The 12,338-nt window shown below is 40.8% G+C and overlaps 1 protein-coding gene across 1 annotated transcript in view; it reads right to left on the bottom strand.

Moving 5' to 3' along the window:
- Positions 1-2,425: 2,425 nt before the first annotated feature.
- Positions 2,426-12,338, bottom strand: part of mtg2 (mitochondrial ribosome-associated GTPase 2) — a 16,180-nt gene continuing 6,267 nt past the window's right edge. The window contains exons 4-6 of the mRNA XM_079802124.1: positions 12,337-12,338; positions 6,987-7,125; positions 2,426-4,791 (exon numbers count right to left, since the gene is read on the bottom strand). The exon at positions 12,337-12,338 is cut by the window's right edge and continues 220 nt beyond it. Of these exons, the coding sequence (XP_079658250.1) occupies positions 4,397-4,791; positions 6,987-7,125; positions 12,337-12,338 (536 nt within the window). The 3' untranslated portion in view covers positions 2,426-4,396. The remainder of the gene's footprint in view (positions 4,792-6,986; positions 7,126-12,336) is intronic.

Genomic DNA, 12,338 nt, shown 5'->3' with positions numbered 1-12,338 from the left:
TTTTAAAGTAAACCTGACTCTCCATTTTCTTCCACCCCAGATAGGGGATTTTATCTTTATTTTTTATTTATTTTTAATTCCTATTATAACTGTTATACTATATATATTTTTATTTTTTTCACTTATGACTATTTTAACTTAATTTCTATGTAAAGCACTTTGAATTGCCACTGTGTATGAAATGTGCTATACAAATAAACTTGCCTTGCCTTGCCTTGCTAATATACACACACACAATGTGGTGTAATACTACAATAAAAATTATAATCATAACCTTTATCTCCATAACAAAATTCCAGATGGCCTGACAGTGATTCATCTTTTATAAATCGTTAAAATATTAATGTCTGTGACGCTGTGAGCACAGAGACTGTTGTGTAGACTGTAATATTTAAAATGTTTGATGTTTAATATGAATAAATAGCACTCATAAACGGCCGTCGATGGCATTCTCAAGTGAAACGAGTTGAGGCTTGGACCCAAAAAAAAGGGCATTCCTTACGTCACGACTTAACAAGCGGATTCTCTCTCTCTCTGCCCCTTACATTAGGATTTTACTAGACCTGAGATGATAAAAACTAAGGTTAAACTGAATGAAAAATAAGCAGAACCATCACTCTAAAGTCAGTAAGCTGTTTTTATTTTTAATGTTTCAGTTTTTAACTCATACCCTGTCTACACCGGACGCAAGTGGCATGATGCAACACAAAATCCCAGACAGTAAACTGATGCCTCGGGACTAAAGGAGCAGAGCAGGGCTTCACTGTCCTGAAGCACAACCTGTTGTGAACACATGCAAGCCCCAAACTCCAACAACTCATTTATTCTAAAAACAGATGCCTCGGGAGTAGGGGATTGGAGCAGTGCTGTCCCAGTTGCAAGATGGTACGGAGCACTCGGTCATGCATGTTAGCCGGAAGTTGCAACCCAATGAGAAGAACAATGCCACAATTGAAAAATAATGTCTTGTTGTCAAATGGGCTTTTGAACAATAGGGTCGACAATATATCTTAGTAACTGATCATGCCCTGTTGAAATGGATGTTTCAAAACAAAGGGGAAATGTTTTGAAACATTTCTTCAGTTGCAGGACTTCCAGTTTATAGTAGGAATTCTCAAGTGAATGCTGGAAAAGGGGAAAATGTTGTGGCCAGAAGGAATTCCAGTCCCCCATAGCAGCGCAGACACCTTCAGCACCACGGAGAGCACCATCAGAGGAGACCTGGGCTAACCAGTAGAGATGATCAGGACCAGAGATAGCTCCTCCAATACAGGTGTGCACCTTTTACCCTCTTACAAGGAGTCTCAACTGCAGGCTGTTAGGCACTATCAACAACCACACACACAGATCAGGCATAACATTATGACCTAATATGGTGTTGGTCCCCCTTTTTCTGGCAAAGGCAGCCCTGACCCGTCGAGGCATGGACTGCACTAGAGCCCTGAAGGTGTGCTGTGGTATCTGGCACCAAGATGTTAGCAGCAGATCCTTTAAAAGTCCTGTAAACTGTAAGCACATCCTTTCATGGAAACGGTGTTCCCTGGTGGCTGTGGCTCTTTCAGCAGATAATGCGCCGCCACAAAGCACAAATGCTTCAGGAATGGTTTGAGGAGCACAACAACGAGTTTGAGGTGTTGACTTGGCCTCCAAATTCCCCAGATCTCAATCCAATCGAGCATCTGTGGGATGAGCTGAACAAACAAGTCCAATCCATGGAGGCCCCACCTCTCAACTTACAGGACTTAAAGGATCTGCTGCTAACATCTTGGTGCCAGATACCACAGCACACCTTCAGGGCTCTAGTAGAGTACATGCCTCGACGGGTCAGGACTGCTTTTGCCAGCAAAAGGGGGACCAACACAATATTAGGTCATAATGTTATGCCTGATTCTATAGGTATTTAAAGTGACCATAAAATGTCAATACATTTTTCATTGGCTTTAGTGAGAAGCAGCCACAGTGGATGTAAGATTAATGAATACACAGCAACACACACACACACACACACACACACACACAGACACACACACACACACACACACACACACACACACACACACACACACACACACACACACACACACACACACACACACACACACACACACACACACACACACACACACACACACACACACACACACACACACACACACACACACACACACACACACACACACACTACATTTTTGGACAGGAATACTGTTCCAGGATCAACAAGATATGTTGACCCAGGACATATCTAACTCAGCAACACCCTCCACACACACACTGATGCAATAATGCACACAATCATATATTCATCAAAACAACCAGCAACCCACTGCAAGCACCAAACCATCCTACAGTATGAGCTCTTCAACACTACAGCACCAACTCTAGTTCATGAGGATGGTTCAAATATGAGGATTTGTGTGTTGCTTCAGTCGTGGTGTTTATTGTAGTGGACATTTACAAATATAATGAAAATGAGTTGCCACAAACAAAAAAAAAGATTAATTAGATTAATTTCTACACTGAAGAAGAACAAACATCATGTAGGTAAAAAAAATTGCTCAGTGGAAAAAATTCAGGTCTGAAGGGGTTAATAAAATGCAAATTCTTTGTTCATAATTTTCTAGAAGGGGAGTTCAAAATCCTAGCTGTATTTTTGTGTAGTTATTTAAAGGGGTGGTGGCATGCGATTTCACTTAATAAACTTTAATTAGTGTGTAATGTTGCTGCTTGAGCATCAACAGTATCTGCAAAGTTACAGTGCTGAAAGTTCAAGGCAAACGGAGATATTGTCTTTTAAATAAACGGCCGGTTTGGACTACAACAAGCTTCTTCCCGGGTTGGTGACATTATGAACACCTGCTATTAACAAACACTGCCCCCGCGAACACGCAACAAAGTGGGCGGGGCCACGTCGCAGTCATTACGAAAGAGAGAGAGCTGTTGCAGAACTACAAACTACATCTGGCCATCTAACCAATCCAAGACCATTGCGTTTGTCGGAGGGAGGGGCTTAACAGAAGCAGGAAGCAAAACGAGCCGTTCAAAAGACAGTGGAGACAGCGGTGTGGAATAAAGAGAAAATATAAGAAAATATGGCGTTTAAAAAAAAAAAGAAGTATAATGTTATATTGTGCCCCATAAACACAACCAAGCCTAGAAAAAAACCACGGAACCACCCCTTTAAGAGATTATCCCCAAACTCCTCCAGTAACACTTGAACAACACATGTGACATGTAAAGTGAGTGAGACCTGAAGATATCTGATGAGTTTGAGGACAGCACCAGGACAAAAACAGATCAAATTATTTCAAATGCTTCTATTTTTTGATAACTTACAGTGTCGTTGGATCATGCAAGTACAATAATGCAGTGACCAGCTTGATACAGAAATTGAAAAAATTTCTTTCTATCAGCAGAAGTACTTTTTATTTTTTACTTTTTAAGACGTTTTATAACAAACTTCAGTTCATGAACCAGAAAACCACACCAGTTGCACCAGCCCGTATACAGAGCAGAGTAAAGCGGCGGGACCTGACAGGGTTTATTCTGCGATTAGGACATTACCCCTCACCCACGAGACGTCCCCGCGCACACACAGGGTTAAAGGGTTAATTCACCCAAAAATGTAAATTCTGTCATTAATTCCTCACCCTCATGTGGTTGGACACCCGTCAGACCTCCGTTCATCTTCAGACACAAATGAAGATATTTTAGTGTAAATCTGATGCTCTGAAAGGCCTCCATTGGCTCAATGCACGGTTCACTCTCAAGACCCTTAAAAGACACTAAAGACTAAAGTTACAAAGTCCATCTCACTACAGCGGCTCTACAATAACTTTATGAATCGGCGAGAATAGTTTTTGTGCGCAAAAAAACCCTAAATAACGACTTATATAGTGATGACGATTTCAAAACACGGCCTCATGAAGCTTCGAAGCGTTATGAATCAGTGAGTCGAATCATGATTCGGATCGCGTGTCAAACTGCTGAAATTTGGCGATTCAAACTGCTGATTCGACTCACTGATTCATAACGCTTCGAAGCTTCATGAGGCCGTGTTTTGAAATCGTCATCACTATATAAGTCGTTATTTAGGGTTTTTTTGCGCACAAAAACTATTCTCGTCTTCATAAAGTTATTGTAGAACCACTGTAGTGAGATGGACTTTGTAACGACGTCTTTAGTGTCTTTTAAGGGTCTTGAGAGTGAACCGTGCATTGAGCCAATGGAGGCCTTTCAGAGCATCAGATTTACACTAAAATATCTTCATTTGTGTCTGAAGATGAACGGAGGTCTGACGGGTGTCCAACCACATGAGGGAGAGGAATTAATGACAGAATTTACATTTTTGGGTGAACTAACCCTTTAAACGTCCCAGCTTCTCTCTCTGATCGGTCAGTTATGACTGTGTGTGTGTGTGTGTGACCGAGTCTGTGCTGAGAGGGAAGCTGTCGTACATCCTCCTGAGGTGCAGGATCAGGTCTCCGGTGTTCTCTCCAGTCAGAGCACACACAGGGATGACCGTCTGAGGGACGCGGCTCCGCAGAGCCTCCAGGTTCCTCCGGGCTTCCGGCAGGTCCATTTTGTTAGCCACAATGGCGTGAGGTCTGTGGGACAGGAGAGGCTTGTACTGGTCCAGCTCGAAGCGCAGCTGCTGGAACTGCTCCCAGGGCTCCTCAGAGGACATGTCCAGCACATACAGCAACACACGGCAGCGCTCGATGTGCCGCAGGAACGCCACACCCAGCCCGCGGTTCAGATGAGCCCCAGGAATCAGCCCCGGGATATCAGCCACTGCAGGGAAAGAAGGGCTTTAAAGTGAAAGCCAAAAATGAAAATTCTGTCATTAATTCCTCACCCTCATGTGGTTGGACACCCGTCAGACCTCCGTTCATCTTCAGACACAAATGAAGATATTTTAGTGTAAAGCTGATGCTGAGAAAGGCTTCAGATAGGCCTCCATTGGCATTCAGTACATTTACACTCACAAGACCCATAAAAAACACTAATTACAAAGTCCATCTCACCACAGTGACTCTACAATCATTTTACGATGCGACGACAATAGTTTTTGTGCACAAAAAATAAATAAAAATAACACCTTTATCCAACCTCTTCTTGTCTTCCGTGTGTGTCTCCACGACGCATGTGTGAGAATATGACGCAGATCCGGCGTTCGGGAATCCATGAAATGCACACTTTAGTCCCATTTTGAGAACTACGCAGAGACCTAAAGCACGATCAATGTAGAATTCAACAGCTGAGATACGCGCGTCTTCCTCTGCTGGTAAACAAATCTCTTCTGGGTCATGTGTCCGAACGCCGGATCTGCTCATATTCTCACGCATGCGTCGTGGAGACACACACGGAAGACAAGAACAAGTTGGATAAAGGCGTTACAGGGTTCCTACACAATTTTCATTTAAAAATTCCATACTTTTCCAGACTCGAATTTCCAGACTTCCTACAGATTTTTCCGACCATATTTAACTTGTTCTGATAAATTTTAAAATTCAACTGCTAACAAGTGTTACGTTCTAAAGATTTAGTATTGGCGTTTTTGCCTTTGATTAGGATAGGAAAGTAGCTAGACAGGAAGTAAGGAGGGAGAGAGAAGGGGGGCGGGATTGGGAAAAGTCCATGAGGCCGGACTCGAACTCGGGTCTCCCGAAGCACTACAGCACTACATGGCGAAGCACTTACCCACAATGCTATCGGCACCGACAAGTATGTTACACTCTGAGTCAAAACCTCTATGTAGGCTATCTAATATTTAGCAATCCTATATTAAAATATTGCCTTTTGTGACCTTAACGATCAAAATGCTAAATTAGTAAAAAAAAATTTAAAGGGTTATTCATTTACCCAAAAATTACCCAAAAATTTAATTTCTATTATAATTTACTTACCCTCATGTCATTCTAAGCTAATAAGACTTTTGTTAATCTTGGAAATCTTGGACACATGAAGATATTTAAAGGATTAGTTCACCTCAAAATGAAAATGTCCTAATCATTTACTCACCCCAATGCCATCCAAAATGGCACCAACTCAGTTGGTTGCTCAAAAACCTAATTTATCTTTCACTGAAGAAAGTAAGTCATGGATATCTTGGATGACATTGAGGTGAGTAAATGATTAGGACATTTTCTTTTTGGGGTGAACTAGTCCTTTAATAAAGGGACTGAAATCTCTCAGATTTAAAATATTAAAAATGTTAATATAATAAAGTCTTATGGTTTTGAAAGACATGGGGGTGAATAAATGACAAATTTTCATTTTGGGTGTACTATTCCTTTAAGGACTCCACCATCGACTCGGTTTTATCCTCAAACCCAACTTGCTTTCTCAAACTACAAAGTGCAGTGTTAATCACTGTTGAACTGTGAAAAGGAAGGAACACACAGGTCTGACCTTTACTGCCATAGCTAGGCTACAAGTTTTTCATTCATTGAAAAAAAACATTGTGTATATATTTATTATATACATTTAGAAATTCTTAATTTTATATTTAGAAAATGAAATAGGGACAATAGTCTGGAAACATAAATATTTTTCCATACTCTGATTTATTTTTTCCATACTTTTCCAGACCTGGAAATTACTCAAATCAAATTCCATACTTTTCCATACTTTTCCAAACCCCGTAGGAACCCTGGTGTTATTTAGATTTTTTTTGCGCACAAAAATTATTGTCGTCGCTTCGTAAAATTATTGTAGAGCCACTGTAGTGAGATGGACTTTGTATCGACGTCTTTAGTGTCTTTTAAGGGTCTTGAGAGTGAACCGTGCATTGAGCCAATGGAGGCCTTTCAGAGCATCAGATTTACACTAAAATATCTTCATTTGTGTCTGAAGATGAACGGAGGTCTGACGGGTGTCCAACCACATGAGGGAGAGGAATTAATGACAGAATTTACATTTTTGGGTGAACTAACCCTTTAACAACAGATCAGTGAACACACACACACACACACACACACACTCACCTGCCACCTGCTCGTGGTCTCTGTACTGGACGATGCCCACGTGAGGTTTGAGTGTGGTGAAGGGGTACGCGGCCACAGCCGGGCGGGCGTTCGAGATCGCCCGCAGCAGAGACGACTTGCCTGCGTTTGGAAAGCCCACCTGCTCAGAAACCAGACACAATCAAAGAGCGATGTGATCAAACACTGCATCTCTCTCTACACACACCGAGCCGAGAGACGCATTGGTTACTGACTATGAAAGAAACGGTTATGAAAGACATTCGGAACAGTGAGTGTTTTTAAAGGGTTAGTTCACCCAAAAATGTAAATTCTGTCATTAATTCCTCTCCCTCATGTGGTTGGACACCCGTCAGACCTCCGTTCATCTTCAGACACAAATGAAGATATTTTAGTGTAAATCTGATGCTGAGAAAGGCCTCCATTGGCTCAATGCACGGTTCACTCTCAAGACCCTTAAAAGACACTAAAGACGTCGATACAAAGTCCATCTCACTACAGTGGCTCTACAATAACTTTATGAATCGGCGAGAATAGTTTTTGTGCGCAAAAAAACCCTAAATAACGACTTATATAGTGATGACGATTTCAAAACACGGCCTCATGAAGCTTCGAAGCGTTATGAATCAGTGAGTCGATTCAGCAGTTTGAATCGCCAAATTTCAGCAGTTTGACACGTGATCCGAATCATGAATCGACTCACTGATTCATAACGCTTCGAAGCTTCATGAGGCCGTGTTTTGAAATCGTCATCACTATATAAGTCGTTATTTAGGGGTTTTTTGCGCACAAAAACTATTCTCGCCGATTCATAAAGTTATTGTAGAACCACTGTAGTGAGATGGACTTTGTAACGGTGTCTTTAGTGTCTTTTAAGGGTCTTGAGAGTGAACCGTGCATTGAGCCAATGGAGGCCTTTCAGAGCATCAGATTTACACTAAAATATCTTCATTTGTGTCTGAAGATGAACGGAGGTCTGACGGGTGTCCAACCACATGAGGGTGAGGAATTAATGACAGAATTTTCATTTTTGGGTGAACTAACCCTTTAATATTTAGGGGCCAAGCACAGAAGGTGCAAAGGCATCTATTGAAATCGTTAGCGTTCCTATTATTATTCTTCTTCTTCCGCCATGGGAGTCTATGCAGGCCATAGAACCGCTTGCGGGAAAGTTATGAAATTTGGCACACAGATAGAGGATAGTCCCAACTGTCACTATGGCAAATTTGGAGTCTCTAACTCAATCTCTCTAGCGCCACCACCTGTCCAAAGTTGCACTCATGTTTATGCTAATAACAAAATTATTCCCCCTCTGATTCCTTGGCTCAAGGCGATTCGATCTAGGATGTCATTTTCCGTCATGAAAATTTTCCAGCCATTTTGAATTTTCTGAAAAACCTACTTTTTGGAACTCCTCCTAGGCTGTTGCTCTGATTTTCATGAAAATGTAACCAGATCATCTTCAGACCATGCTGACAAAAAGTTAAGGAAATCAAGTTGATTTCTCAAATCGTTTTCGATAAACGCGCAAACAAATTTTATGTAGCGGTTGCGAAAATACACTATACACTTTATCGTATTCAAACCAAACTTGGTACATGTCAGAAATACGAAAAATGGCTATTTTTGCTTATAACTTCTGAACCATTTGCCCAAAAATCATAAGTGGTCTCCTTAGATTCGGGACATCCTGCGGAGTCATGTGATATCTGATTTTACCATATCGGCCATTTTGAATGATGTGCTAAAATGCTGTATTTTCTGAACACATGTACGGATTGTTACGAAACTCGGTTTGGGTCATCAGCTCGATGCACAGAAGGAACCTGAGAAGTTTCGAAACAGCGCCACCTGGTGGAGAATTCCCCCCCCCAAATGCTTATAACTTTGGGTGTGGTTGACTCATTTTCATGGGAGTAACTTTTTTTGTCTCCTGAATCCTTGCCGAGTCCAACGATACCAGATGTGCCAGGTTTGTGCAGCGTGGTAATTTAGCGGTCAAAAAAAAAAAAACCTTTGATACCTTCAAAACCACTAGTCCGATAGAGACGAAATTAGCGTCAGAAGTTCGGAAACATAGGTCGATAGCTAAACACTAATGCCCAAATATTGAAAGTAAGGGGGAGTAAAATCCAATCAAAGTCAGGTGTCAGTCATTTTTTACGTGTTTTTTCATATAAATGTCTATAACTGCAAAACTAAATGAGATTTTCACCAAAATTGACATATGAATGGGGTCACTCCAAGGACACATACAAAAAAATGGTAGGATTGTGCCTCTTGGTGGCACTATAATTAAATAAAATATGACATGTGGGGTTTTAAAATTTTTCCTTAAAATTGTCTTCACTAATTTTTTCAGTTGGTCTGCTGCTATCCTCCTCGTTTGCTTCTGTTGCGCTTGGAGACAGATTTTTGGCAACAGTATTGCTGCTTGCAGCTATATTTCTTATAATTGATGTTTGAACATATCTGGGATTATTAGCAAAAATTTATTTGAATATACATTAAATATTCCAATACATGCAAGCCCCTATTACTATACTGCACTATATGGTATAAAATCTAAGGTTTACCTTTTCTTGCTCGGAGTGACAAATGAAAATAAATGTTTTCTTTCGTAAAATTTACCTTGAAAACAAGAATGACACTAGCGCTTATAATTCACTGCAGGTTATGTTTCATGATCCATGCTTACATTACAGTACAACATTATTCCCAAGTCTTTCCCGGTTTAAATGGATAGTGATGAAACTGAAACACTTGTGTAGGTTCAGCTACATATAATAATTAATTTCATTTTTTAGATTCAGAATTTATTTCAATATGGTATTACTGTAGAAATGTTGTACATTTCTGTTATTCATTTTTGCATTGTGTTGACAGGAGAATGTAAATATGCCTGTAGGTTGTAAGTTTTGCTGGTGGTTGTGTCTGAGTGAGAAATTAATTTATGTAAATTGAAAAATGTCGCCATTGAATGTTTTTTTGTGCCAAAGCAATGAAAACTGATCCTCAGTTCTGCTCACTGTGTGAAGAGTGTAGAAAAACTGACCCAAGTATTGAGAAAAAACTGTAACATTAATAACTTTTACACTTTCAGTTAGAATAACAGTCAGTCAGATGCTAAATTAATCACACAACTATAACTGGATAATTATAAATAATTACAATTGGCATAAGTGCCCTGTCACATGCTACAAAATAAAGGTCAGTGGGCTGTGAACAGCAGCATGTCTGTCAGTCCCTGAAAACACCTCCATCATCCACTCTCCCCAACGCTTCTCTGTTGTGGAATATAATAGAAGAGGTCTTGAAAATGCCTCAGTGTTTCTGGTCATATCAGTGAGTCAATGGCCTCTAATGTTGTTGTGCTCCGCAGAAGAAACAATGCACTAGTTCGGACATATGTGTATTTAATCAAAGCTACTGCTTTTACATGATCAATTTTGTTAATCTTACATGATTTCCTTAAATAACTTTTTAATAATAAGAAAATGTAATCTGTTTTTGACATATAGATATATGATATGCACTATATTGCCAAAAGTTTTGTGACGCCTGCCTTCACATGCACATGAACTTTAATGTCATCCCATTCTTAATCTGTAGGGTTTAATATGGAGTTGGCCCACCCTTTACAGCTCTAACAGCTTCAGCTCTTCTGGGAAGGCTTTCCTCAAGGTTTAGGAGTGTGTTTATGGGGATTTTTGACCATTCTTCTAGAAGCGCATTTGTGAGGTCCGGCACTGATGTTGGACGAGAAGTAGGGCTGTAACGATTTGACCAAAAATAAAAACCTCGATTAATTGAACATTTGACCTCGATTACGATTAATGAACGATTATTTTGCTTTTTTTTGCCCTCATAAGGTTTTTGAGTAAGTTCACTGATAAGGTTTGTACTGTAAATATTTTCTACAATTAAAAGGTGGAATTCTTTTTTTTAAATAAAAAAGTGCATTTCTTTGTGATTTTAAAACACTTGAAGGAAACGGTTCTCTTTCAGCAGTTATTGTCTATGGAGCAGATTTCTGTTTGTTGTACATCAGATACATTAACACTGTAGGCCTACATTACATTTATCTGAATGCATTAATGAGAGAGTGATTGTGTGTGTGAATTACTCATACCGTCTCTATTCATTATGAAGCTGTGGTTTGTACTTACTGCAAAGGTATTAAAATGTATGCCTATAACGGTTGAGTTTCTAAGCTCCTTTAGTGACTTTACTTTAGTCACAGGACAGCGTTGACCCTGCGTTTCTGCGCTGCTCTCTGCGGGAGCTTCTGTCTGAGTGTTCGTTTGTCACAATATATCAGTTGTGTATATATAGTTCAACATAACACACATCTGATGGTCGAAACTCGCTTTAATGTTCAAACTGGCAGGGCTTAAACCACATACAAATGACAAGCTTTGTGAGGACGCAGGTGAAAGATCTGCCTTCAGGGCGCGCGATTTCAGAGACGCGACACGGCTCTGTGTGTCACAGAAAAAAGCTGAGCCCTGAATGGAGAAGTTTTCCGTATTGTTGTTGTTGAATAGTTCACAATCGCTTTAAATGTTGAAACTGGCAAGCCTTTAAACGCATTTACTTGACAAACTTTATGAGCACGAAAGTGAAAGCGGCTTCGGGGCTTGCGCGCGCCGTGTGTGTGTGTGTGTGTGTGTGTGTGTCAGCGCATAGGCTATAAGAACAGCAATTAACTGACCTGTATAAACGGTGTAAAACATGCAGTGACTATAGTGATTCTGGGCATCTATAAGCACAGATAACTGCTCCTGCTTCTGTGTGTGTGTCTGCAAACTGCACTTGATGTGACTGACGGGGCGGAGTCACGTGAAAACCCAAATAACCCACATGGGAAAAATACGGCGGTTAGAGGTTCTGAATGTCGGTTTCGGTTATTTTTCGATTAATCGTACAGCCCTAGTGTGTGTGTTTGTTTATATTACATTGTGGGGACCAAATGTCCCCACAAGGATATTAAAACCTGAGATCACCTACATTGTGGGGACATTTTTAGGTCCCCATGAGGAAAACATCTTATAAATCAGACTAAGTGATGTTTTTTGAAAATGTAAAAATGCAGAATGTCTCCTGTGATGGGGCAGGGGCAGTGTAGGGGGATAGAATGTACAGTATGTGTGTGTGTGTGTGTGTGTGTGAGGCGCTGGCGTGAGCTCTGACCAGTGCGGCGTGGGCTATGGTGTGCAGCTCTAGCTGAAGCACTCTCTCCTGGCCCTTCTCTCCCGGTGTGTGTGTGTGAGTGTGAGTGTGAGTGTGAGTGTGTGTGTGTGTGTGTGTGTGTGTGTGTGTGTGTGTGTGAGGCGCAGGCGTGAGCTCTGACCA

This window comes from Gobio gobio (genome assembly GCF_949357685.1).
Source record: "Gobio gobio genome assembly, chromosome: 21".
Taxonomy (NCBI): domain Eukaryota; kingdom Metazoa; phylum Chordata; class Actinopteri; order Cypriniformes; family Gobionidae; genus Gobio; species Gobio gobio.
The sequence above is the reverse complement of the archived record's forward strand: the minus strand, read 5'-3'. Positions and strand labels throughout refer to the sequence as shown.